The sequence below is a fragment of the Ostrea edulis genome, chromosome 6 (genome assembly GCF_947568905.1).
Source record: "Ostrea edulis chromosome 6, xbOstEdul1.1, whole genome shotgun sequence".
Lineage (NCBI taxonomy): Eukaryota > Metazoa > Mollusca > Bivalvia > Ostreida > Ostreidae > Ostrea > Ostrea edulis.
Window position 1 is genome coordinate 86974250 of NC_079169.1, and position 27384 is coordinate 87001633.

A 27384-nucleotide genomic window follows, 5' to 3' on the forward strand; every position below is an offset into this window, starting at 1 on the left:
ATAACAACACGAGGACATGCTACATTCGGCATTTTTCATATTCAACGGTCAATGGAATAGTACTCGTCCTTTAGTAGTTCACACACCTGAAACTAGCTGCAATAATGTAGCCCTATCCGATTTTTTTCTCTTTTTAATTCTGAACCCTCTCCCAAAAAATAGAATTTTAAAAAATCGGAGGGGGCTACGTTATTGCAGCTAATCTAAAACAGGTTTAAACTTTCGTCATGGTTCCAGAGAATTGTTTTTAAGCCATTTTCTCATTAATCACTTGGATTGAATACATAAATAAATGATACACCTACCTTTAAAGTAATTTAAAAATTCCTTTACTTTCATCCAAAAATTCCAACTCCATTGGTACGTTAATTGAAATGTATATGCATCCTTAGAAATTCTGTAGACAAATTTTCTGATCTATATATACCAACTTAAAAATTAATTAGCGATCTAACAATATCATAGTGTAGAGGAAATTAACATTCCGGATTCAGACAGCACTGCAAAATTTGTACTTTTTTGTGAACAACAAGTAAATTTTTAAAGCAGTCATAATTTTTTTTAATGACTACAAATTGAAAATCTGGTACTAGATATGTTGCTCAAACACCATATCTCGATCTGCATTACATAAAAGAATTAGTTTAATGACGGTGTCAAATACATGTAGGCTACATACTGATTTTTATATAATTTAGTTATTGTTTATTTCGGTGTATCTTGATTTATTTGGACGAAGAGCGGCACTGACGAGTGCGAAGTGTATATTCAATCACTTATTTGTATCATGACCAATTTGAAATATAATAACTGCCATATCATGTGACCAGTGGTTATTGCATGATTTTTTTTAATTACCCCAATGAAAAGTAAAGTTTTTGTCAGGTGATCGCTTGGGAATTTTCCTCTTCCCGCCATGCATGTTCATCTCACACTTAATCGCCCGATAGTTGGTGAGAGAGGATGTGGAGAATGTGTCTAATCAGAGCACCTCAACTATGATCATTGACGATTTGGATGTACAGTTTTTATTCAATGATGACCGCGAGGATTTTCTAACAAGCATGTGATGATCACACATTTCGTTAAATTTAAGGAGGTATGCTACACCAGAGAAATTTGATGTAGATGAAAAGTGGAGGATATGTACAACAATATTTTGAAGTTGAAAATTTTCAAATTTACTTTATTTTGTCAAAAAATACAATTTTAGTAGAAGGTAATCTGAAAAAAAATTAAAACCCCTACTGGACTACAGTTCAGCAGTCGGTATCCTAACCTACTGCGCTACTCGGCTAGGTATTTAAATGGAAAAGGAAAAGTCAAATATTGCTGATATAGATTTTTTCATCCATGTTTTTAAAGGAAGTCAGCCATTATGACGATGTAGAGTACTACCTTAACTGAGAGATGATAAAATGCACATCGACGGCTAGATTCGACACGTACAATAACTGGAGATACACCAGTGGGCGGAACCATCATTTGCATTTTTTTTTTTTTAAAACTGCTGTTTAAATAAATTATTGAACACCACCTGACAATTTCAAAACAAAAAACTGGAAATCATTAAATATACCCCTACCATTACGATACGAAACTCTTGGATATCCACAGTGGGTTAGTCACTGATGAAAATATATCTATTAATAAATAGCAGTGAGGGGGGGGGGGCTGCCACAATTCCTGGATCCGCCCCTGAATAGCACACCTGTTGACGATCCAGGGCCGTAAATTAACCTTCAATTTGGAGGAGGGAGGAAATTAGGCGGGGGTCTGGGGGCCGCCCAGACGCTGAGCACATTTTGTGCACACTGAACACGTTTCGTGCAAAATCCTTGATTCTAGGACCTTCTAAGATGTTACTTGACTAACTCATTCTAAAAGAAAGATTTGGAATGCTTTTTAAGGGAGGTATCATGTTCTTAGTTATTGGAAACAACATAAATTCTAATGAACTTTAAATTTAAATTTTTTTTGGCTCAAAAGTTGGAGGAGGCAGCTGCCTCCTCCGCCTCCATGTAATTTACGGCCCTGCGATCATGACCTTGAACTTTCCTTATTTCAAGTTCAAGACTCACTTGATTTGAGCACAGACATGATGATGACCGTCAGAGAATTAATATGCCGAGTCTTCCGAATCGCTAACTGATGACAAAATATCGTCACGGTGGCGACTTCTACTTCAAGCGAGAATGCAGAAGTGATAGATGACGATAGCGAAAACAAAGCTCCGCATGTTTCTACATACTTAAAAGCCAGGCAGGGACTTTAATGTTTTATACGATATTTAGAATCAAAAGAATCATGGACTTTTTACTACAATTGACTAATAAAATAAAACCATCAAAGCAGTCAACAACTGACATGTTTTTTTAAAAAGACATTGAATTTGGTGACAATCGGGAGATGAAATGCATGTGTGTTAACAAGAGGTACTGTGAGCAATGCTCACTAAGAATACCCCCGCTTACCCCAATCTCCCAAAGGGTGTTGTTAACAGGTATAAATTACCTCTTTCCCCGAGTGTAAAAATATGGTATGCCTTAATTGTAGAAGAAAATGGAAGATATACATGTAGTCCGAACACAAAGCCATGGTATAAACCTATAATTTTGATCTTGAGATCAAAGATAAAGGTCATAAAGAGGTCATGAATGTACATGACACATAGTCTCATGGTGATACACCCATGTCTTATGGTATGACTGTGTCAAAACCCTATAATCAATTTTGACCTTGAGGTCAAAGTTCAAGGTCATATAGAGGTCATGAAGGTACCCGACACATCGTCCCATGGTGATACACTCATGTGTCAAATATGGTATGCCTATGTCAAAGAACAAAGAAGTTATGGCCCGGACACGAATCCATTGTAAAAAACCTTTAATTTTGACCTTGAGATCAAGGTCATGAAGGTACTCGACACATCGTCTCATGGTGATCCACCTGTGTGTCAAATATGGTATGCCTATGTCAAAGAACAAAGAAGTTATGGCCCAGACATGAATCTACAGACAGACAGACAGTGATTCCTATTTACCCCCCAGAACTTCGTTCGTGGGGGGAGGGGTGTTATAATTAAACCTAAAAGTATTTATTAAAGTTTTGATGTAGTAGATAGAATTTGAATACCCCCAGTTGATATATTTCTTCACAGTAAGCAACACATCTACCAACAGTCGGTATACCTCTCACAGTAAGCAACACATCTACCAACAGTCAGTATACCTCTCACAGTAAACAACACATCCACCAACAGTCGGTATACCTCTCACAGTAAACAACACATCCACCAACAGTTGGTATACCTCTCACAGTATGCAACACATCTTTTCCCGATACATCTACCAACAGTCGGTATGCCTCTCACAGTAAGCAATACATCTACCAACAGTCAGTATACCTCTCACAGTAAGCAACACATCTACCAACAGTCAGTATACCTCTCACAGTAACCAACACATCCACCAACAGTCAGTATATCTCTCACAGTAACCAACACATCCACCAACAGTCGGTATACCTCTCACAGTAAGCAATACATCCACCAACAGTCGGTATACCTCTCACAGTAAGCAACACATCTACCAACAGTCAGTATACCTCTCACAGTAAACAACACATCCACCAACAGTCAGTATACCTCTCACAGTAACCAACACATCCACCAACAGTCGGTATACCTCTCACAGTAAGCAATACATCCACCAACAGTCGGTATATCTCTCACAGTAAGCAATACATCCACCAACAGTCGGTATACCTCTCACAGTAAGCAACACATCTTTTCCTCATACATCTACCAACAGTCGGTATATCTCTCACAGTAAGCAACACATCTACCAACAATCGGTATACCTCTCACAGTAAGCAACACATCCACCAACAGTCAGTATACCTCTCACAGTAAGCAACACATCCACCAACAGTCAGTATACCTCTCACGGTAAGCAATACATCCACCAACAGTCGGTATATCTCTCACAGTAAGCAATACATCCACCAACAGTCGGTATACCTCTCACAGTAACCAACACATCCACCAACAGTTGGTATACCTCTCACAGTATGCAACACATCTTTTCCCGATACATCTACCAACAGTCGGTATGCCTCTCACAGTAAGCAATACATCTACCAACAGTCAGTATACCTCTCACAGTAAGCAACACATCTACCAACAGTCAGTATACCTCTCACAGTAACCAACACATCCACCAACAGTCAGTATATCTCTCACAGTAAGCAATACATCCACCAACAGTCAGTATACCTCTCACAGTAAGCAACACATCTACCAACAGTCAGTATATCTCTCACAGTAAACAACACATCCACCAACAGTCAGTATACCTCTCACAGTAACCAACACATCCACCAACAGTCGGTATACCTCTCACAGTAAGCAATACATCCACCAACAGTCGGTATATCTCTCACAGTAAGCAATACATCCACCAACAGTCGGTATACCTCTCACAGTAAGCAACACATCTTTTCCTCATACATCTACCAACAGTCGGTATATCTCTCACAGTAAGCAACACATCTACCAACAATCGGTATACCTCTCACAGTAAGCAACACATCCACCAACAGTCAGTATACCTCTCACAGTAAGCAATACATCCACCAACAGTCGGTATATCTCTCACAGTAAGCAATACATCTACCAACAGTCAGTATACCTCTCACAGTAAGCAACACATCCACCAACAGTCAGTATACCTCTCACAGTAAACAATACATCTACCAACAGTCAGTATACCTCTCACAGTAAGCAACACATCCACCAACAGTCGGTATACCTCTCACAGTAACCAACACATCCACCAACAGTTGGTATACCTCTCACAGTATGCAACACATCTTTTCCCGATACATCTACCAACAGTCGGTATGCCTCTCACAGTAAGCAATACATCTACCAACAGTCAGTATACCTCTCACAGTAAGCAACACATCTACCAACAGTCAGTATACCTCTCACAGTAAGCAATATATCTACCAACAGTCGGTATACCTCTCACAGTAAACAATACATCTACCAACAGTCAGTATACCTCTCACAGTAAGCAACACATCCACCAACAGTCAGTATACCTCTCACAGTAAACAATACATCTACCAACAATCAGTATACCTCTCACAGTAAGCAACACATCCACCAACAGTCAGTATACCTCTCACAGTAACCAACACATCTACAAACAGTCAGTATACCTCTCACAGTAAGCAACACATCCACCAACAGTCGGTATACCTCTCACAGTAAGCAACACATCCACCAACAGTTGGTATACCTCTCACAGTAAACAATACATCTACAAACAGTCAGTATACCTCTCACAGTAAGCAACACATCCACCAACAGTCGGTATACCTCTCACAGTAACCAACACATCTTTTCCTCATACATCCACCAACAGTCGGTATACCTCTCACAGTAAGCAACACATCTTTTCCTCATACATCCACCAACAGTCGGTATACCTCTCACAGTAAGCAACACATCTTTTCCTCATACATCTACCAACAGTCGGTATACCTCTCACAGTAAACAATACATCTACCAACAGTCGGTACACCTCTCACATTAACCAACACATCCACCAACAGTCAGTATACCTCTCACAGTAAGCAACACATCCACCAACAGTCAGTATACCTCTCACAGTAACCAACACATCCACCAACAGTTGGTATACCTCTCACAGTAAGCAACACATCCACCAACAGTCGGTATACCTCTCACAGTAAACAACACATCTACCAACAGTCGCTATATCTCTCACAGTAAACAATACATCTACCAACAGTCAGTATACCTCTCACAGTAAGCAATATATCTACCAACAGTCGGTATACCTCTCACAGTAAACAATACATCTACCAACAGTCAGTATACCTCTCACAGTAACCAACACATCCACCAACAGTCAGTATACCTCTCACAGTAAACAATACATCTACCAACAGTCAGTATACCTCTCACAGTAAGCAACACATCCACCAACAGTCAGTATACCTCTCACAGTAAACAACACATCCACCAACAGTCAGTATACCTCTCACAGTAAACAACACATCCACCAACAGTCGGTGTATCTCTCACAGTAAACAAAACATCCACCAACAATCAGTATACCTCTCACAGTAAACAACACATCCACCAACAGTCAGTATACCTCTCACAGTAAACAACACATCCACCAACAGTCGGTATACCTCTCACAGTAAACAACACATCCACCAACAGTCGGTATACCTCTCACAGTAAGCAACACATCCACCAACAGTTGGTATACCTCTCACAGTAAGCAACACATCCACCAACAGTTGGTATACCTCTCACAGTAAGCAACACATCTACCAACAGTCAGTATACCTCTCACAGTAAGCAACACATCTTCCAACAGTCAGTATACCTCTCACAGTAAGCAATACATCCACCAACAGTCGGTATATCTCTTCTGCATCCATCATTGCAGGCAATAGTTCAGTTCTCCAACAATATACAGGTAATTTTATTACTATTACAATGAATATATATATATATATATATACATGTATATATAGTTACAGATAACTAAACAACAAATTTCAAATTTCTTTTCAACTTTAATAAAATAAATCAGTTAAGTCCATCTTGGCAACATATAAAACCTTATGCGTTTCAAAATTCTTAAAATCATTATACGTAAAATCCTCTACTTTGCCTCGTTATACAAAAAAAAATCAGAAATGACACGCATCCTGGTAGAGTTTTTATCATCAAATTCTGGTAAAATAACTAAAAAATAAAAAAAATGGCACATAAAAGAGTCAAAACAAATGGGGCATGGGCCACATCGCTCACCTCTGTAGATATTACTTTTTTTCAAATCCCTAAGTGGCCCATTACTCCTACTAATCATGCATAGTTTTGAATAAATTTAATCAACACTCCATCTCTTGAGAAGAAAGTTTTCCTATATAATCCAGTACCATACATACTCGCCTATAAGTCGGATTTTTGGGAGTCAATTTTTGGTCCAAAACTCTATGTCTGACTTATAGGCGCGTTCTAAGAAGATTGGTATTTTTCAGGGCGGCATAATGTAGTGTTTTTAAACAACTTCGACGATTATCATGGACTACCACACAAAATGAATGATTATCTAGACATATTGTATTGTTTATGTATTTTAAAATTATGTATAAATACAAGTATTTGCACTTTCAATATTCAACTAATCTATCGTTTATCGATAAAATTGAATTACGAACCCGATTTAATATTGAAATATTCATACCGGTATGCATATCGGCTGAAATATATTTCATAAAAAATTAAATATTGTTAACAGATAATTTAGATCATCATTCTTGACTCTTAAAATTGTTGATACAATTAATTATACCTGAATCCCACAATAACAGTTTTCGCGAGGTGTGTGCCACTAAGTAAACACAGTGTCAGGTACTGGTAATTAGGAAGGTAAACAAGGGATCATTGCCCATAATAGATCAAGGGTTGTGTTTAAACCCCAAACAGGTATGGCTTGGATATTGAGCACCTTATAATTATTAATTTCTCAAAATATTTTTTGAAACATAGGTAAACACACTACAGCATTGACTTGAAATTGTCGACCGACTCTGACAAAAATTTGTACCGACTTATAAGCGGGTCAATGGCAAATTCCTACAAAATAACCTTAAAAAATACAACTGACTTATAGGCGGACCGACTTATAGGCGAGTATATACGGTATAAAGATTTGAACCTTTATTGTGACTGCAAACCGACACAATGGCTTCTCATTCTCTGCTAAACAATCACATCTGCATCGGAATTCGACAGCCATGTATCTTAAAACTTTGCAATTCTTGAGAAGGTTTTTTTTTAAAAAAATTCAAGTACCTAATTTTGCCCCATCCAAATCATGGAGGCAATAGGTTGATGATTAAATTGAAAATTCTGGTTCTTAAAAACAAGACCTTTAAATACAGAATTTCCCTTAAAATTTCAACATTTAATGTGGCTCCATCCTGACCACGAGAAGATTAAATAAACTGAAATGATGACTACATGAGGATTTACAAACCAATAATTTATCTCTACAGTCCCAGGTTTTTATATGTAAAGCTTGAAACCCAATGTGACCTTTCTCTGGCCCCTTAAAGCTTGATGAGCCTTTAGATACACATTGGGTAAACTGAAATTCGTATGTACAGTGTGCAATACAGAGAGTGTCCAGTATCTTAACACAAGTCCATCTTCTCTTCTCTTTTCTTCCCCGGTTTATCCCATTTTCTCCAGCAGATCATCTCTTTCACTTAAAAGCTGTCCTTTCAGACCAACTTTAGCTACCTATGAGAAAAAAGAAATTCAATGTGAAAAAGGCTGACTGGTGTTCTTTATTTACATTGTTCATGTTGGACAAAGTTAAGCATGGTAAAATACATACGACATAATTGGGTTGGCTAGCTGTAATGAACTAGAACTGTCCTAATGGGACTAATACCCCCCGCAGGGCATATAAGATGATGGGAAATATTTAATGCAAGCACATTGGATATTTTCACATTATCTACAGGGCAATCAATGTGAATGCAGAAGTGTATATTCTACAGTACAGCAGTACAAGAAATATTAAAAATATCCTTAATATAAACAATGAATACTATTTGGCACATTTTAGGCTGTATGATTGCAAATCCCTGGTCAACTCTTCTAGTCTTTAGTTTATATTCACTCTTTGTTAAAGATCATTATGTTATGCCAACTTTACTTTGTCATTGATTTTGTCAGTAAATAAATGACATTAGCTCAAGTATTGGTATTATTGTAATCTTTTCCACATAACAACTCTAAGTAGCTGCAATAAAGGCAGTTTACTATGAATCCCATTGCCAGGGATAGTTGAGATTATAAATACTATCTGACAAATAAGTATTCAACACACATGAGCCACTTTATGTTTTTCCGAGAAGTCACAAGATTGCAGATACAGTATGTGGATGCCAAACCCGAAAATGTCCGCAACTTCCATAACTGTTAAAATATTTCAATGAAAATAGAAGATGCACAACTACATTATATATATAAGATGAGAATAAAGTTTGAATCAAATCTGTTCAACGGTATTAGAATTAAACTCTGGACAAAGTGCGCAACCCCCAAAATGAAAAGAAAATGTGCGTAACTTCTATAACTGTTAAAATATTTCAATGAAAATAGGAGATGCACAACTACATAATATATAGAAGATGTGCATAAAGTTTGAATGAAATATGTCCAGCGGTATTAGAAATAAACTTCGGACAAATTGCGTCTACGGACAAACGTTTGCGGGGGGTATAATGATAGGAGACCTAGGGGTCACATTGCCCACCTGAATCATATAGAAGTGATTCACAGCTTGGAGCCCTAACAGCTAAAAAACAGTGCAAGATCCGCCAAGGTTAAATTTATAATAAACAACACTAGCCTCGGAAGGTGCATTATTTTAAATTTGTCACTATTGGAAATCCATTTTTCACAAAGATGATCTTTGGATCACTATCATAGGCCCACTACACCTCTAGACATTGTAATACACAGAAACAGCTGGGGCAGACAAATAGCACTGCCCCGACGCCCAGGGCAACCATATTCTAAATTCAGGCAGGTAAAATTACAAGAAGAACTGGTCCTTGCCAGTTGTGTGAATTTTCATAAAAGAGGCCCATGTGCCACATCGCTCACCTGAGTCACCTTGGCCCTGCCATTGTTCAGCTGTTGTGATTTTAAAAAGATTTTTTTTTATCAATCTCTATTCACATTACAAATTTTGGCTGCATATTGTGGCCCTAACACAGCACCAAAGGATCACAACATAACTGAAAATGAAGTCGCATAACACTGAGATGCCTCAACATTATGACTAACATATATAAGTCTGAAATCTTCCACACTAGTCTGAATTTCGCTGCTGTCATAGGCGAGAATCCACCCAGTGCTTTGGACCGGTAAATGTCCTAGTAAAAATAAACATGGGAAATCAGGAGAACGATGATGTATATCTCTGTTATTTTAAGAACCAGTGACTTGAAATTTGGCATCCAAGTAGTCAAAACATTAATCTATTCAAGGAGACCGTTAATTAAGCATATCACACCTAGTTTCTGATTTTTTAGGCATTTGATGCGAGTGGGTAGTTTTTTTTTATCTGGGTCGGAGTTAGACCCCTTTCTATATTTATGGTATCACAGAGTTTGGACCCAAAATGGGCTTAGTCCCTGTGGTCTTACGGTAAAGAATGTACATGTATATACAAAATATGAAAGCCCTAGCTTAAATACTTTTTACAGATATTTTCAAGCCTTTCCCTATTTATCAGCATGTGTAAAACTTTGATCCCTATTGTGGTCCCATCTGAGAAAACTTTTCATTTATCCACTTGTAAAATGTTGAACCCATATGAGGACTTGATCCTGATCCAAAGATCCATGATTTGGATAAAATTTGAACCTAAACTACATTAGGAAACTTTTATTTTGTTTTCAAACAACCAGCTTAGTCTTGCAATGTTTGCATAAAGGTTTTTAATATACATGCAAGTCTCATGAATCTGATCCAGTGATTTTAGAGGTGTTCAAAATACTTCCATGTTTCACTTACTTTTATTACTTCCCATTTAGCTCATCAAGACCAATATTTTTTTTAAAAACTATTTCCTATTAATCTCCACTAAAATTGTTGTGTGGCTTTTCCTTTATACAATTTGTACCACCACTTACCCAAAGATAACTTATAGGGAGTCACATACAGACACACTTTGATCAGAAAAGTTCCTAAGAAGTGAACTGAAATCAGTCTCAATGGAAGGGTTCATAAAACTAGGGCAGACATGTGAAACAATAGTAAAGAAACCTAATATACCTCCACAGTAGATAAAACTAGGACAGTCGTGTGAAACAAGAGAAACCTAATATACCTCCTCAGTAGATAAAACTAGGGCAGTCGTGTGATACAATAGTAAAGAAACCTAATATACCTCCTCAGTAGATAAAACTAGGACAGTCGTGTGAAACAATAGTAAAGAAACCTAATATACCTCCTCAGTAGATAAAACTAGGACAGTCGTGTGAAACAATAGTAAAGAAACCTAATATACCTCCACAGTAGATAAAACTAGGACAGTCGTGTGAAACAAGAGAAACCTAATATACCTCCTCAGTAGATAAAACTAGGACAGTCGTGTGAAACAATAGTAAAGAAACCTAATATACCTCCTCAGTAGATAAAACTAGGACAGTCGTGTGAAACAATAGTAAAGAAACCTAATATACCTCCTCAGCAGATAAAACTAGGACAGTCGTGTGAAACAAGAGAAACCTAATATACCTCCTCAGTAGATAAAACTAGGGCAGTCGTGTGATACAATAGTAAAGAAACCTAATATACCTCCTCAGTAGATAAAACTAGGACAGTCGTGTGAAACAAGAGAAACCTAATATACCTCCTCAGTAGATAAAACTAGGACAGTCGTGTGATACAATAGTAAAGAAACCTAATATACCTCCTCAGTAGATAAAACTAGGACAGTCGTGTGAAACAAGAGAAACCTAATATACCTCCTCAGTAGATAAAACTAGGACAGTCGTGTGAAACAAGAGTAAAGAAACCTAATATACCTCTCAGTAGATAAAACTAGGACAGTCGTGTGAAACAATAGTAAAGAAACCTAATATACCTCCTCAGTAGATAAAACTAGGACAGTCGTGTGAAACAATAGTAAAGAAACCTAATATACCTCCTCAGTAGATAAAACTAGGACAGTCGTGTGAAACAAGAGAAACCTAATATACCTCCTCAGTAGATAAAACTAGGACAGTCGTGTGAAACAAGAGAAACCTAATATACCTCCACAGTAGATAAAACTAGGACAGTCGTGTGAAACAAGAGTAAAGAAACCTAATATACCTCCTCAGCAGATAAAACTAGGACAGTCGTGTGAAACAAGAGAAACCTAATATACCTCCACAGTAGATAAAACTAGGACAGTCGTGTAAAACAATAGTAAAGAAACCTAATATACCTCCTCAGTAGATAAAACTAGGACAGTCGTGTGAAACATTAGTAAAGAAACCTAATATACCTCCTCAGTAGATAAAACTAGGACAGTCGTGTGAAACAATAGTAAAGAAACCTAATATACCTCCTCAGTAGATAAAACTAGGACAGTCGTGTGAAACATTAGTAAAGAAACCTAATATACCTCCTCAGTAGATAAAACTAGGACAGTCGTGTGAAACATTAGTAAAGAAACCTAATATACCTCCTCAGCAGACAGAGTGTATCCTTCCTCCTCTACTTTCTCTTCTAAAAGATTAATCTGCCGTATTTTTTTCTCCAATTTCTTCAGTTTTTTCCCAAAATCTTCAGCATCATCCTCTTCCTTCTTCACTGAGGCTTTAGAAGAGATTTAATGATACAGAACATTTCAATTTCAATAATTAACAATCTTATGAAACTTAATTATTAGACTAGAGTACAAATTCATTATCATATGCCCTTATACTTGTAGAGGGGTATGGCCTATTCAGTTAAGGATGCTTTGTGCCATTTAGTTTGGTTCCCTTCACATGTACAACTGTAATCCCTTATTGTGGCCCCACCTAATGCCAGTGGTCATGATTTTTACAAACTTGAATCTCCACTATGTCAGGAAGCTTTCATGTTAATTTCAGCTTTTCTGGTCCAGTGGTTCTCGAGAAGATGTTTAAATAACCCAGTCCTATTTTTGTGATATTCTCCCATTTGAAGGGGGCATGGCCCTTCATTTGAACAAACTTGAATGGTCTTTACCTAATAATGATTTGTATAAGTTTGATTTAAAGTTTTCCCTTTATATCTGCATGTAAAACTTTGATCCCCTATAGTGGCCCAAACATATCCCTGGAGGTCATGATTTTAACAAACTTGAATCTTCACTATGTTGGGAAACTTTCATGTAAAGGACTAAGACCATGTTTATCAAAATTCAGCCTAACGTCCAAAGTGAATAATTTTTTGTTAGAAATATTCTCTAACATGTTCTTTTCCTGTAATGTACTGGTTTTTATATGTAGAGTTGGTGAAAGAACACAATTTTTAGGTTTACATTACTAGTATAAATCCTATAATTTGCGCTACTTTTTAAGATTGCGTCATACAACATCGCTATATATTATTAGAAGTGGTAACGTATTGCAAAACATGATTATGCAATGAGTGGTTTAATATATAATGAGATCTTGAAAAAGATTTTTTTTCCCCCCAAATACGCAAGAAGGTTATTTTACTTATAGCCAGAATGGCACACCATATTTTTCAATCCTTCATTCGGCCATTTTCACACGCCGCGCTGTTAGCCTGTTTGCGCTGTTCGTGGAAGTTGCAGAGGATGTACTCATCGCATTTCAACGCAAGTTTTAGAAATATGAATATACTTCACCTCTACTCGTTAAACTGTATAACCAAATAGGTGTACCAATTGCTCTTAAAAATAATAAACAAGTCGCATGGAACGAATAGTATGGTGCGTCTGTGGTGTGTTGACATACTCATAATTTTCACGCATTGGGCTGTTGGAAATCCCACAACAAATCTGTTAACTGTTGTCAACATATATTTATTGTTTATCTATTATAATTATATATTGTTAAGATTTAAAATTGTATGTATATCAGCTGATCAGAAAAATCAGCTGTTTCACGATCATGCCATTTTCAATTCCGAGTGCATGACCTTCTCGGGTCTATTTGAATTTTCTTACATGATGTTTGACTCACTTTACACTTTGAACTTTCCATGTATCATTGTATGGTCTAAAAAGTATTTGTATAGGTTAAAGAGACATATTATATAATTGTATATAGATGTATATTTCCATAATGGTATATGTCTCTGGGGTAACATGTAGGCCTGTGGGGGGTTATAGGTTGAATAATTTTCGAATGATTTGGTATTCTAGTATTCTACTATGTTTAAACTTAACTTAGTGATTATTTAGTAATCAAATAAAAGTTATATGATGAATCGATACATTTCTTCAATTTACTGTAAACAAAAACTGTTTCTGTGTTTTGGAATCTGTCTGGTATTAGTGCATAATAAATAACTTCATAAGTCAATAAATATATTCTTTTTGTAGTGATGACATTTGCAAAATCAGTGAGAATAGGAAAAAATGTGTTAGGGTCAACAGAAATTTTTAATTAGGGTAGGTCTGGAAAGTGGAAACCAATTAACATATATATATTTTTTTTGGCCTTATGCGGAAACATGGATTAGAAAAGTCGGAATGATTTTTACATTCAATAATTTTTAAATACTTAAAAGCACCATTAAGCCAGGAAAATCATAAGAACAGTTTGGTTTTATAATTTAAATATGCCTTATTTCAAGATAAATTTTAAACATGTCAAACTTAATTTCAACAATTACGCTTACAACTTACATGCCTGCATTGGGATTAGACATAGAATCACTCAGAATGTTGAATTTCATGAGTAACTACCATGATTTAAGCATATAATTTTTTGTTAGCTTAAATCTCCTTTATATTATTGAATATTAAATTTTTCCATACATCTACCACAAGAAAGAGTATGAAAGATAAAAATATTTTGTGAATTTGCTGATAATTGTGAAGTAAGATAATATATCAATCAACATTAGCTACAACAAAAATTATTAGATGGGGAATCAAATTCAAATGAAATGTTTGTGTATATAATTATTTATGCAGAAATGTACATGTAGCTAAACTGTCCTCTATTGTTTAGTTTGAGACATGTCAATCTCCCACCGAATACATAAATGTAATTTTTCTGAATTCTATATCAATGAAAATAAATGAGGGCATGAAAGTACAACTTTTATATGAATATTAAAATACAGGGGTCCGTATTTGCCCAATTATCTATTTTGTATTGTTTGTAGGAGTTATGAGATTGATCACTGTTTGTTATCTTCACCTTTCATTTATGATATAGTTTTGATAATGATATAATACTGGAGTAATTTGAATTTCAGGATGATATAATATGTACAGCAAAAATTTATGGCAAGGGTGACATGAATCAGATTAACAAGAATCCATATTCCTACTCCTCAATAATGCTATCATCACTGCCATCAGATTCATCAATGATAGTGGCATCAGTGACACATGCGAATAAGTGTTGGACATCACTGCAGGAATAGCTTCCTTGTTGTGCCTGCCAATAGCAAGGTACCAGATTATACAGCAGTTATGTGGAAACAGATTCCCACAATAGGGGGACCAGATTGACACCTACATTGTACAGTATCAGGCAGTTATATCAGAACTGGAAAAACTGGATCCAAACAAGACTATATTGCTTGGAAGAAACATGTCGACTCTGAAGTTTAACCCTTATTAACCCATGGCACTTCCAGAGACATCCTGATACCATGGTTCTATGTCATTTGAAATATACCTGTGGAGGTTTTTAAAGTGGTTTTTTTTGGGGGGGGGGGGGTGTTATTAATTGGAAGAATTTATATTCGATGATTCAAATGAAAATCTGCATGTTGAATTATGAATGTCATAATGTACTTTTTGAATGAGTTCAAGAATGGTTGTCCTGATAAAAAGTGTATAGTCAAAAGTTAACAAATTGTCAAAAACACTGGTCAGGTCTGAATTCATCATCTTGGACACCTTGCATTTGGAATTATGATCTCTATGAAGAAATGCTGAAAATCTTGTAAAAGAGGAAATGACAAGTTGGGGTCCAAGGCACTTGCATATATGCATGAGAAGGTGTTCTATCCAGGCTTGAGGTCAATTACATAGCAATGTAACGCCTTACATTACCTAGAAAATTTCACATTACCATTACTCCTATTTTGAAATATAATGTATTACATTACTTGAGAGTGAATTTACATTACACATTTACATAACATACTGTCAGATATTAAAGAAATGGAAGAAAAATTATTTCTGTATTATGATTTTTAATATAAGTACACAAAATATTCAGTAATGTTAGGAAACATATCTATTAAGTTATTCATTGCATTTGATTGTCATCAATGTTTCAAATGCTTCAGTCAATCACTAATATAATGAATTATTCTAAATCTTCAAAATATCATCAAATATTTGAAGTAGTGTAAATGTAATGAAAAATAATGTGCAGTACAGTATGCATTACATTACCATTACTTGTAATGCAAAAATGGTCCATTACACCCCCATTACATTGAAACTGGCTGTCATTTAATTACCATTACCCCAGGCCTGGTTCTGTCGAGAGGTATTGAAATTGTCTGTAGAGACTTTGTCTCAGGAAGTGGCCGAGATTGGTTGTGACAATTTTGTTGGATGTGAATTTACTGACACACATGTCTACACTTGCTACACAATATAGCATGTAGTGGTTTCAACAAGAAAGTTCTTACTCTGCAGGAAATGACGAATAGCTAATGGATTCACATTTTTTCTGACTTTTCTTCTGTACATTAGATGCATTGGAAAAACTTTCCTTTCCATTATCTTTTGCTGGTTCATACTTTGAAATAAAATCAAGTCCGAAAATAAAGTATTTTGGTTTTGTTTTTTTTTCAATGAATTTAAAAAAATGTAATCTGTAATCCTTGCATATTTTCTTGGTGTTCTGCGATTGCATAGGCCTATTGATTTTCATTTGTATTCAGGTATAATTTCATCTTCAGTGTCTTGAAAGAAATTAATTTTTCAATAATGCAAAGAAAAATGTAGTTAACAGTATGATTTAAAAAAAAAAAATTTGACACGGGTAGGAATTGAACCCGGATCTCCCGATTGAAGGACGGGCTCTCTACCACTAAGCCACGACGTCTATGACGTCACTCGCCCAAAAATCCTTCATACATTTACTTGCCCTAGTTAACGTTATACTTTCGATATTTCGGCAATAGTTTTAGTTATATCAATGCATGTTCTATAAATTCTTTTCATTTTGATATAGTAATTCTGTTGGTGTCATCTAAATAAAAACTTTCTATAGCATTGAAGGTCCGATTTGTCGGACAGCAGATTCGTTTATTTACGCATCAAAATTCTATAGCTTTTAGAATTCCTGCACAAACTTGTGATAAAAACACCACATAGGGGTGTATTCTGCATGGAAATGATGTAGACTCCACATAAGTATATTGTTTTAATTTTTCAAAGCAACATAATTAATAAAATACCCACAACTCTCACAAAAATAAATAATTCCGGATTGCTCTTGATTTAATTCAAAGTTGATATTCATCAACAGCACACCTTTCGATCCAAAAAATCGTTCGTGCAAAATTTATTTGTATTGATAGATTTTGATAGACTACAGTCAGTTTCTGGATCGAAGGTCGTGTTTTATATGAATTATATGACTAAATTTGAAAAAAGTGGAGATTTCTGCAGAAAACCAGATCGATACCGGTTTTGTCTTGTATAGAATTCCACAAGCTGACGTTTTGGCGGGGAAATCTTGGTACGTCGCGATGGTATAAAGATTATATTATCAAATGATAACAATTTTATTTCAATTCATTCTGCTTTATTTTTTAACACACCACAGGCCCGATATAACTAAACATGGTCTTAGTCCTTTCAGCTTCTCTAGCCCAGTGGTTTCATGATAAGATTTTTAAATGATTCCACCCTATTTTTTGCGATTATCTCCCCTTTGAACAAACTTGAATCCCCTTTATCCAAGGATGCTTTGTGCAAAGTTTGGTTGAAATTGACCCAGTGGTTCTGGGGAAGAAGATGAAAATGTGAAAAGTTTACGACAGACAACAGAAAGTTTTGATAAAAAAAGACCACTCGAGCCTTTGGCTCAGGTGAGCTAAAAACCCACTAGTACAATTCTCAAAAGCATAATTAAACAAGAGATTGTTTTTATGAAACACAAAGGTCTCTTCGGCTCCCCAAATTGGAAGTGCACCAAATGAAACCTCCTCCCCTTAATGGTGTGGAGGAGAAAGCATGGGCTGGAACATAGACATTATGAACTCCAATAAGCCATATACATGTAGGTGGAGAAGCGTTCACAAACTATTTTACACTTTCCACCCCTCTTAGATCCACTATAACTTTAAGGACAACGATCAGATCCTCCTGTCCCTATAATATGCACATCTGCAAATGGCATTAAAGTATTGTACAAAGTCCCAAGTCTATCAGATAAGCTATAAAGGAGAAGTGTTCACAAGCTATTTTAAAATCCTCCACCCCTATTAGATCCACTATAACTTTGTGGAAAATAATTGAATCCTCCTGTTCCAATAATATGCACATCTTCAAAAGGCAATGAAGCATTGTACAAAGTTTCATATCTATCAGATAAGCCATACATATGAGAAATGTTCACAAGCTATTTTACATCCTCCATCCTTCTTAGATCCACTATAACTTTTTGAAAAATAATTGGATCCTCCTGTCCCAACAATATGCACATCAACATATGGCAATGAAGCATTGTACAAAGTTTCAAGTCTACCCAATACGCAAAATAGAAGAAGAAGTGTTCTACATATCATCGAGACAGGAGTATCCAATTACTTTCCTAAAAGTTATAGTGGATCTAAGAGGGGTGGAGGATGTAGAATAGCTTGTGAACACTTCTCATACATATGGTTTACCTGATAGACTTCAAACTTTGTACAATGCTTCATTCCCATTTGTAGATGTGCATATTGTCGGGATAGGAGGATCCAATTATTTTTCAAAAAGTTAAATTGGATCTAAGAGGGGTGGATGATGTAAAATAGCTTGTAAACACTTCTCATATATGGCTTTTCTGATAGATTTGAAAGTTTGTACAATGTTCCATTGCCATATGTAGATGTGCATATTGTCGGGACAGGAGTATCCAATTACTTCCCTGAAAGTTATAGCGGATCTAAGAGGGGTGGAAGGTGTTAAAATACCTTTCTAGTGAACATGTACATCTACATATGGCAATGAAGCATTGTACAAAGTTTCAAGTCTACCCAAAAAGTCACATAGGAAAAGTGTTCACAAGCTATTTTACAGCCTCCAGCCCACTAAGATCCACTATAACTTTTAGGAAAATAATTGGATCCTCTTGTCCTGACAATATACACATCTACAAATGGGAATGAAGCATTGTATAACGTTTGAAGTCTATCGGATAAGCCATATAGGAGGAGAAGCATTCACAAGATTTTGTGACATAGACAGATGGACAGACGGACACAAAGTGCAAAAACAATACGTCTCCCGCTGGAAAAGGGGAGACATAATAAGCAATAAATTTCCACTTTGGCTTAAATTAAATGAATGGTACTGTTGAAGAAAATTTAGCATGTAGACTATCAAAAAATGTTTTACCGTGGCCATTTTGCTGTGGTAGGGTAGGAACAACAAATGAAGGAGGTGACGAAATACCTGAAATAAACAGAAAACTACAGTCTACACAATTCCTCGTCATTCATCCACTTTACATATCTGCACCTTCACAGTATAATTCCTCGTCATTCATCCACTTTACATATCTGCACCTTCACAGTATAATTCCTCTCAATCTACATACTTTACATAGATCTCTATGATATTATCACAATTCCTCTCCTACCATTTTACATAACTGTACGCTTTTAGCACAATTCCTCTCCTACCATTTTACATAACTGTACGCTTTTAGCACAATTCCTCTCCTACCATTTTACATAACTGTACGCTTTTAGCACAATTCCTCTCAATCCATTTTACATAACTGTACGCTTTTAGCACAATTCCTCTCCTACCATTTTACATAACTGTATGCTTTTAGCACAATTCCTCTCCTACCATTTTACATAACTGTACGCTTTTAGCACAATTCCTCTCCTACCATTTTACATAACTGTACGCTTTTAGCACAATTCCTCTCAATCCATTTTACATAACTGTACACTTTTAGCACAATTCCTCTCAATCCATTTTACATATCTGTACGCTTTTAGCACAATTCCTCTCAATCCATTTTACATAACTGTACACTTTTAGCACAATTCTTCTCAATCCATTTTACATATCTGTATGATCTTAGCATAATTCCTCTTGATCCATTTTACATATCTGTATGATCTTAGCATAATTCCTCTTGATCCATTTTACATATCTGTATGATCTTAGCATAATTCCTCTTGATCCATTTTACATATCTGTATGATCTTAGCATAATTCCTCTTGATCCATTTTACATATCTGTATGATCTTAGCATAATTCCTCTTGATCCATTTTACATATCTGTATGATCTTAGCATAATTCCTCTCAATCCATTTTACATAACTGTACACTTTTAGCACAATTCCTCTCAATCCATTTTACATATCTGTATGATCTTAGCATAATTCCTCTTGATCCATTTTACATATCTGTATGATCTTAGCATAATTCCTCTTGATCCATTTTACATATCTATATGATCTTAGCATAATTCCTCTCAATCCATTTTACATAACTGTACACTTTTAGCACAATTCCTCTCAATCCATTTTACATAACTGTACACTTTTAGCACAATTCCTCTCAATCCATTTTACATATCTGTATGATCTTAGCATAATTCTTCTCAATCCATTTTACATATCTGTATGATCTTAGTATAATTCCTCTCAATCCATTTTACATATCTGTATGATCTTAGCATAATTCTTCTCAATCCATTTTACATATCTGTATGATCTTAGTATAATTCCTCTCAATCCATTTTACATATCTGTATGATCTTAGCATAATTCCTCTTGATCCATTTTACATATCTGTATGATCTTAGCATAATTCCTCTCAATCCATTTTACATAACTGTACACTTTTAGCACAATTCCTCTCAATCCATTTTACATATCTGTATGATCTTAGCATAATTCCTCTTGATCCATTTTACATATCTGTATGATCTTAGCATAATTCCTCTTGATCCATTTTACATATCTGTATGATCTTAGCATAATTCCTCTTGATCCATTTTACATATCTATATGATCTTAGCACAATTCCTCTCAATCCATTTTACATAACTGTACACTTTTAGCACAATTCCTCTCAATCCATTTTACATATCTGTACGCTTTTAGCACAATTCCTCTCAATCCATTTTACATATCTGTATGATCTTAGCATAATTCCTCTTGATCCATTTTACATATCTGTATGATCTTAGCATAATTCCTCTTGATCCATTTTACATATCTGTACGCTTTTAGCACAATTCCTCTCAATCCATTTTACATATCTGTATGATCTTAGCATAATTCCTCTTGATCCATTTTACATATCTGTACACTTTTAGCACAATTCCTCTCAATCCATTTTACATATCTGTATGATCTTAGCATAATTCCTCTTGATCCATTTTACATATCTGTATGATCTTAGCATAATTCCTCTCAATCCATTTTACATAACTATATGATCTTAGCACAATTCCTCTCAATCCATTTTACATAACTGTACACTTTTAGCACAATTCCTCTCAATCCATTTTACATATCTGTACGCTTTTAGCACAATTCCTCTCAATCCATTTTACATATCTGTATGATCTTAGCATAATTCCTCTTGATCCATTTTACATATCTGTATGATCTTAGCATAATTCCTCTTGATCCATTTTACATATCTGTACGCTTTTAGCACAATTCCTCTCAATCCATTTTACATATCTGTATGATCTTAGCATAATTCCTCTTGATCCATTTTACATATCTGTACACTTTTAGCACAATTCCTCTCAATCCATTTTACATATCTGTATGATCTTAGCATAATTCCTCTTGATCCATTTTACATATCTGTATGATCTTAGCATAATTCCTCTTGATCCATTTTACATATCTGTATGATCTTAGCATAATTCCTCTTGATCCATTTTACATATCTATATGATCTTAGCACAATTCCTCTCAATCCATTTTACATAACTGTACACTTTTAGCACAATTCCTCTCAATCCATTTTACATATCTGTACGCTTTTAGCACAATTCCTCTCAATCCATTTTACATATCTGTATGATCTTAGCATAATTCCTCTTGATCCATTTTACATATCTGTATGATCTTAGCATAATTCCTCTTGATCCATTTTACATATCTGTACGCTTTTAGCACAATTCCTCTCAATCCATTTTACATATCTGTATGATCTTAGCATAATTCCTCTTGATCCATTTTACATATCTGTACACTTTTAGCACAATTCCTCTCAATCCATTTTACATATCTGTATGATCTTAGCATAATTCCTCTTGATCCATTTTACATATCTGTATGATCTTAGCATAATTCCTCTTGATCCATTTTACATATCTATATGATCTTAGCATAATTCCTCTTGATCCATTTTACATAACTGTACGCTTTTAGCACAATTCCTCTCAATCCATTTTACATATCTGTACGCTTTTAGCACAATTCCTCTCAATCCATTTTACATATCTGTACGCTTTTAGCACAATTCCTCTCAATCCATTTTACATATCTGTACGCTTTTAGCACAATTCCTCTCAATCCATTTTACATATCTGTACGCTTTTAGCACAATTCCTCTCAATCCATTTTACATAACTGTACACTTTTAGCACAATTCCTCTCCTCTCACTTTACAGATCTTTTCGTGCCATTCCTTTATGGATCTTTTCCATCAGTCATGGTGACTTAATGGTAAGCGGGTTCACTTCATGATTTGGGAGGTCATGGATTTGAGCCCTGCTTGCACTCGGTGGTAAGTGAGTTCACTTCATGATTTGGGTGATCATGGATTTGAGCCCTAAGTCAAACCCAAGACATCGAAATAGCAAGTGATTTCACCTTCACCAAGCATTCAGTATTAAAAAATCAAAAAAAACCTTGAGGTTTTGGGGGGGGGGGGGGGGGGTTTGTGGAAAATACCTTAAAACAAGTCACATTAAAAAAAAACAACTCTTTGCTATGGCCCCGCTGAGAACCATGCATTATTTTATACATCTTTGTCTTTTTGTGGCATTAGTTTACTGGTTCTGGTAGAAGATTTTTAAAATTGTTTCTTGAGAAGATTTTTCAAGATTTTCTGTATATTTGCATGTAAAACTTTGATCCCCTATTGTGGGCCCATCCTACCTCTAGGGGTCATGATTATAACAAACTTGAATCTGTACTATATCAGGAAGCTTTCGTGTAAATTTCAACTATTCTGGCCCAGTGGTTCTTGAAAAGAAGAATTCTAAGTCTCTACCCTATTTTTGCCTTTTCGTTATTATCTCCCCTTTGAAGGGGGAATGGTTCTTCATTTCAACAAACTTGAATTCCCTTCACCCAAGGATGTTGTGTACCAAGTTTGATTGAAATTGGCCCAGTGGTTCTGGAGAAGACTTTCCTAAATATCAGCATGTAAAACTTTGATCCCTTATTAAGGTCCAACCCTACCCCTGGGGACCATATCTGAACACACTTGAAATTACTCTATATCGGAAAGCTTCTACATAAATTTCCATTCTTCTGGCCCAGTGGCTCTTGAGGAGATTTTTAAATATTTTTATTATATATTCACATATAAAACTTTGATCCCATATTGTGGCCCCACCCTACCCCTGGGGGCCATGATTTTAACAAACTTGAATTGCATTATGTCTGGAAACTTTCATGTAAATTTCAACTTTTCTGGCCAAGTGGTTCTTTAAATGACCACACCCTATTTTTGTAATAATCTCCGAAGCTTTCATGTAAATTTCAACTTTTCTGGTCAAGTGGTTCTTTAAATGACCACACCCTATTTTTGTAATTATCTCCCCTTTGAAGGGGACATGGCCCTTCATTTGAACAAACTTGAATCCCCTTCACAAAAGGATGATCTGTACCAAGTTTGATTGAAATTGACCAAGTGGTTCTGGAGAGGAAGATGAAAATGTGAAAAGTTAATAACAATGCCAACAACAATGGACATATTTTGATCAGAAAAGCTCTCCTACATCTTGGGCTAAGGTGAGCTAACAAGCATTTCAATATGACCACAGTATACAAACCATTAGGAACCCCTCTTCCTATCCCTACATTAAACACAGGTGTGGTACTCAGGACCTCTGGTTTCACAGCAGCTGAACTTTTCTGGATAGTTGATGGAGCATCACCATTATAGTATGCCATTCCTCTTCCAATGGACTGAGGCACATGTCCATTCATCTCAGCAATGGTGGCCCCCCTCCCCATTGCTGGGGTGAAGCCACGCCCCCTTCCTCTGCTCAGTCCAGGCCTTTCATTCTGTGCACCGCCCTCTGCTCCAGTCACTGTCAATATGAAAATGGCCAAATGAGCTCCTGCAACTCTCACAAGCATAGCTAAGAGCTTTAATTTCACTTGTTATTTTACTTCCATGTCATCTCCAAATTACTTGCCTGGTAGTCCTCGACCTACACCTGCCATTGATAATGAATATGCAAACACTGTAGATGGCTGCTGAAAAGACTTCCTTTGGTGTGGGAGATAAGTCTGTGCTGCTGTTTTAGGTAGACGAAGCTTGGGCTGTTCATCCTTCAAAGTCAGGTCTTCCTCACGAGTCTCTGTGTAGTGGGCAACATACCTGTGAGAAGAAGAGTGATGGAAAGAATAGCATTACACTAATGCTTAAATTCCATTATCTATGTGCATATACATGTACAAGAAAATATTCAACGATTGACTGTTTTTTTTATGCAGAACACATCTCGCTCCCTTGTTCTTCATCTTACCATTGCCGCCATGAACATTTCTGTCAAACTTCATTCTAATCCGATTTAAAATGTAACAGATACTACACGTCTTCACAATTTAGTATGGGGAAATTCCAAAAATCAATTCAAGGTAGCTCAACTTACCAATATTAATGGTTCAGAGCATAAAAACTAAAATAATTTCCACTAATACAGTCTAATTTAATCAATAACCAAAGAAAATGTATATGTTGCCACTTTTTTTTAGAATGCCAGACATACATAAACATAAGTACATGTATATGTCAACAACACACTATTGTACATTTTCATTAAATACAGACAAACTGGTTGAAATAATGAAATTTATTTCAACAGTTTCATAAAACTGCTAGCTTATAAATACAAACAACATTAATTGTGGATATAAGTGAAACCATTGTATAATAGAGGTACAATAGAAAATACCAGCATAGGTGTTATTGCCATTGACTAATTCTTTTTAAATATAGATAATATATTATTTTCAGGAAATATAACCTTCTTACGTATCAAATAATAGTTTACCAAATTTTTTAATATACCAAGTGAATAACATTCATCCAAAAGATATTTAATTCTATCACGCATAAAGATTAATCAAATATACATTTTAAAAAAAAAAAGCCTATATCAGACTTCATGAGGGTGGAGCTACATGTATATTAAAAAGAAGAGGACGGCAGGAGGGGCATCTTGCACAATTACATGTTGTACCGACTTAAAATCAATCTATATTCACAAACATCTCCATATCTAAAATTAACTAGATTGCTATGTATAACCATGTGTCCCACACCACCGCAAAAAAAAAAATTGAAGCATAAAAGTCCCATAACTCCTGTAAAATTTGGCAAATCAAAATTGCGTTGGAATATGATCCACTACAAATGGTGACTAACAATCCTACAAACATGAACAAAATCTGTACAGTGGTCTCTGAGGAGTTGTGTCCACAAAATGTTCCTAAAGTGTAGCATGTTAAAATTCAACAAAGTCCCATAACTCTTGCAAAATTTGTTGAATCAAAATGGTGACACAAAATGATCAACGACATATTACATGATCTTCAATCTTCATAAAGAAGATATTTTCTATTTAGACTGGTTATCACACATGAAATATATTTTAGATAAATATGGTCTTTTGAATTATTGGAATGACCAACTTGTCCCTCAGCATGTCTGTTTATCCAAAAAAGTGAAAAACATGTGTAAAGAAGCTTTTACATCAGAAAGGAAATCTAATATTTTAGATTCTTATATTAAAGTGTAACAGTATTAACTATATAGAATTTTAAAACAGATTTAAGAGTAGAAGATTTTTCATTATTGCCATGTGACTTGTTGACTGCAGGAATGACGTGTTAATTCAATATACATGTAACATTAAGCATTTTTTATATCACATTAAAAAACCCTCAAAAATATACACATACACAATGTTGTAGACTTATTTTTAGTAAATTTCCTATATCAATATAATTCATCATAATTATGTTCCCCAAACAAAGTTTGGGAACATATTGTTTTTACTCTGTTTCTTATTATTATTATTATTATTATTATTATTATTCTTTTTCTCCGGTACTTTTTTGTCCGGTAGTGTTCTCAGAAACTACAAAAGGGATCGATATGAAACTTTCCAGGATGATAGTATAGCGTTTGTAGATGTGCATAGTGATAGTCATTTTGTTTGCACGTGCATGCACGCGCGCGCACGTGCATTGCAATTTTGGTACAAAAAATGGAAAATCAGAATATTGAAGGAAGCGATATAAAACCTAAATAGGATGATAGTATATCATTTGTACATATGAAAAATAATAGTTATTTTGCCAGCACGCGCACGCATGCGCGTGCCCGCGCATTACAAAATTTGTACGCTAACTTTGGAATCAGTCTAACTTTTTTGTTGTTCATTGAAATGGCTTGAAATTCATATCATAGGTAGATATTGAGACCCTTAACTGATTTACATGGTCAAAATTACCAATTTGCACGCGCATGCACGTGCGCTTCATTTTGATTGGATAATGCTAAAACGTTTGTAACTATCTTATTTATGAAGCGAATGAGATGATATTCACAGCATATGTAGACAATATGTGTATCTATATGTTGGTGTAACAAAAAATGCCAACGCACACGCACATGCGCGTGCAACGGTTTTTAAATGTTCAATTTTTAAAGGACGATAACGTTTTTGTTTTTCATCAAATTCTATTCATATTAGGGGTTTAGATGTATCTTGGTACTCCTTACAAATTGCTGTGGTTAGAATTACTGCTCATCACGTGCATGCACGTGTGCTGATTTCTGATTGGACGATTTTAAAATCGCTATAACTTCCTTATATTTGGTGGAAACGTTATGAAATTCATACTGTGGGTATATGATACAAATGCCTGTTGAACGACATCAACAAAAATTCGGAATCATACACGCGTGCGCGTGTATGCACGTGCAACGCTTTCTTTCATTTCTTGGTACTGAAATGACCATATTGAACGTACTACATGTAATTAAAGGCTAAAATAAAATGATTTTTTCCTATAGATTCACAAGGACATCACTTTTTAATTGGGGGGGTTTGGGGAACATCTGTAACGGTCCCCGTTACAATTAGAACTAGTTCAAATTGAATTACCTCC

The 27384-nt window shown here is 35.5% G+C and overlaps 1 protein-coding gene across 2 annotated transcripts in view; it reads right to left on the reverse strand.

Moving 5' to 3' along the window:
• Positions 1-6604: 6604 nt before the first annotated feature.
• LOC125683191 (uncharacterized) overlaps positions 6605-27384 on the reverse strand; it is a 44004-nt gene continuing 23224 nt past the window's right edge. Inside the window, exons 7-11 of one of the 2 annotated variants that reach the window (XM_056142497.1) lie at positions 24399-24583; positions 24030-24290; positions 19374-19430; positions 12312-12445; positions 6605-8359 (exon numbers count right to left, since the gene is read on the reverse strand). In XM_056142497.1, coding sequence (XP_055998472.1) covers positions 8291-8359; positions 12312-12445; positions 19374-19430; positions 24030-24290; positions 24399-24583 — 706 coding nt within the window. In that variant the 3' untranslated portion in view covers positions 6605-8290. Of the gene's footprint in view, positions 8360-12311; positions 12446-19373; positions 19431-23263; positions 24291-24398; positions 24584-27384 lie in introns of those variants that run through there. The other variant, XM_056142496.1, reaches the window with a different exon arrangement.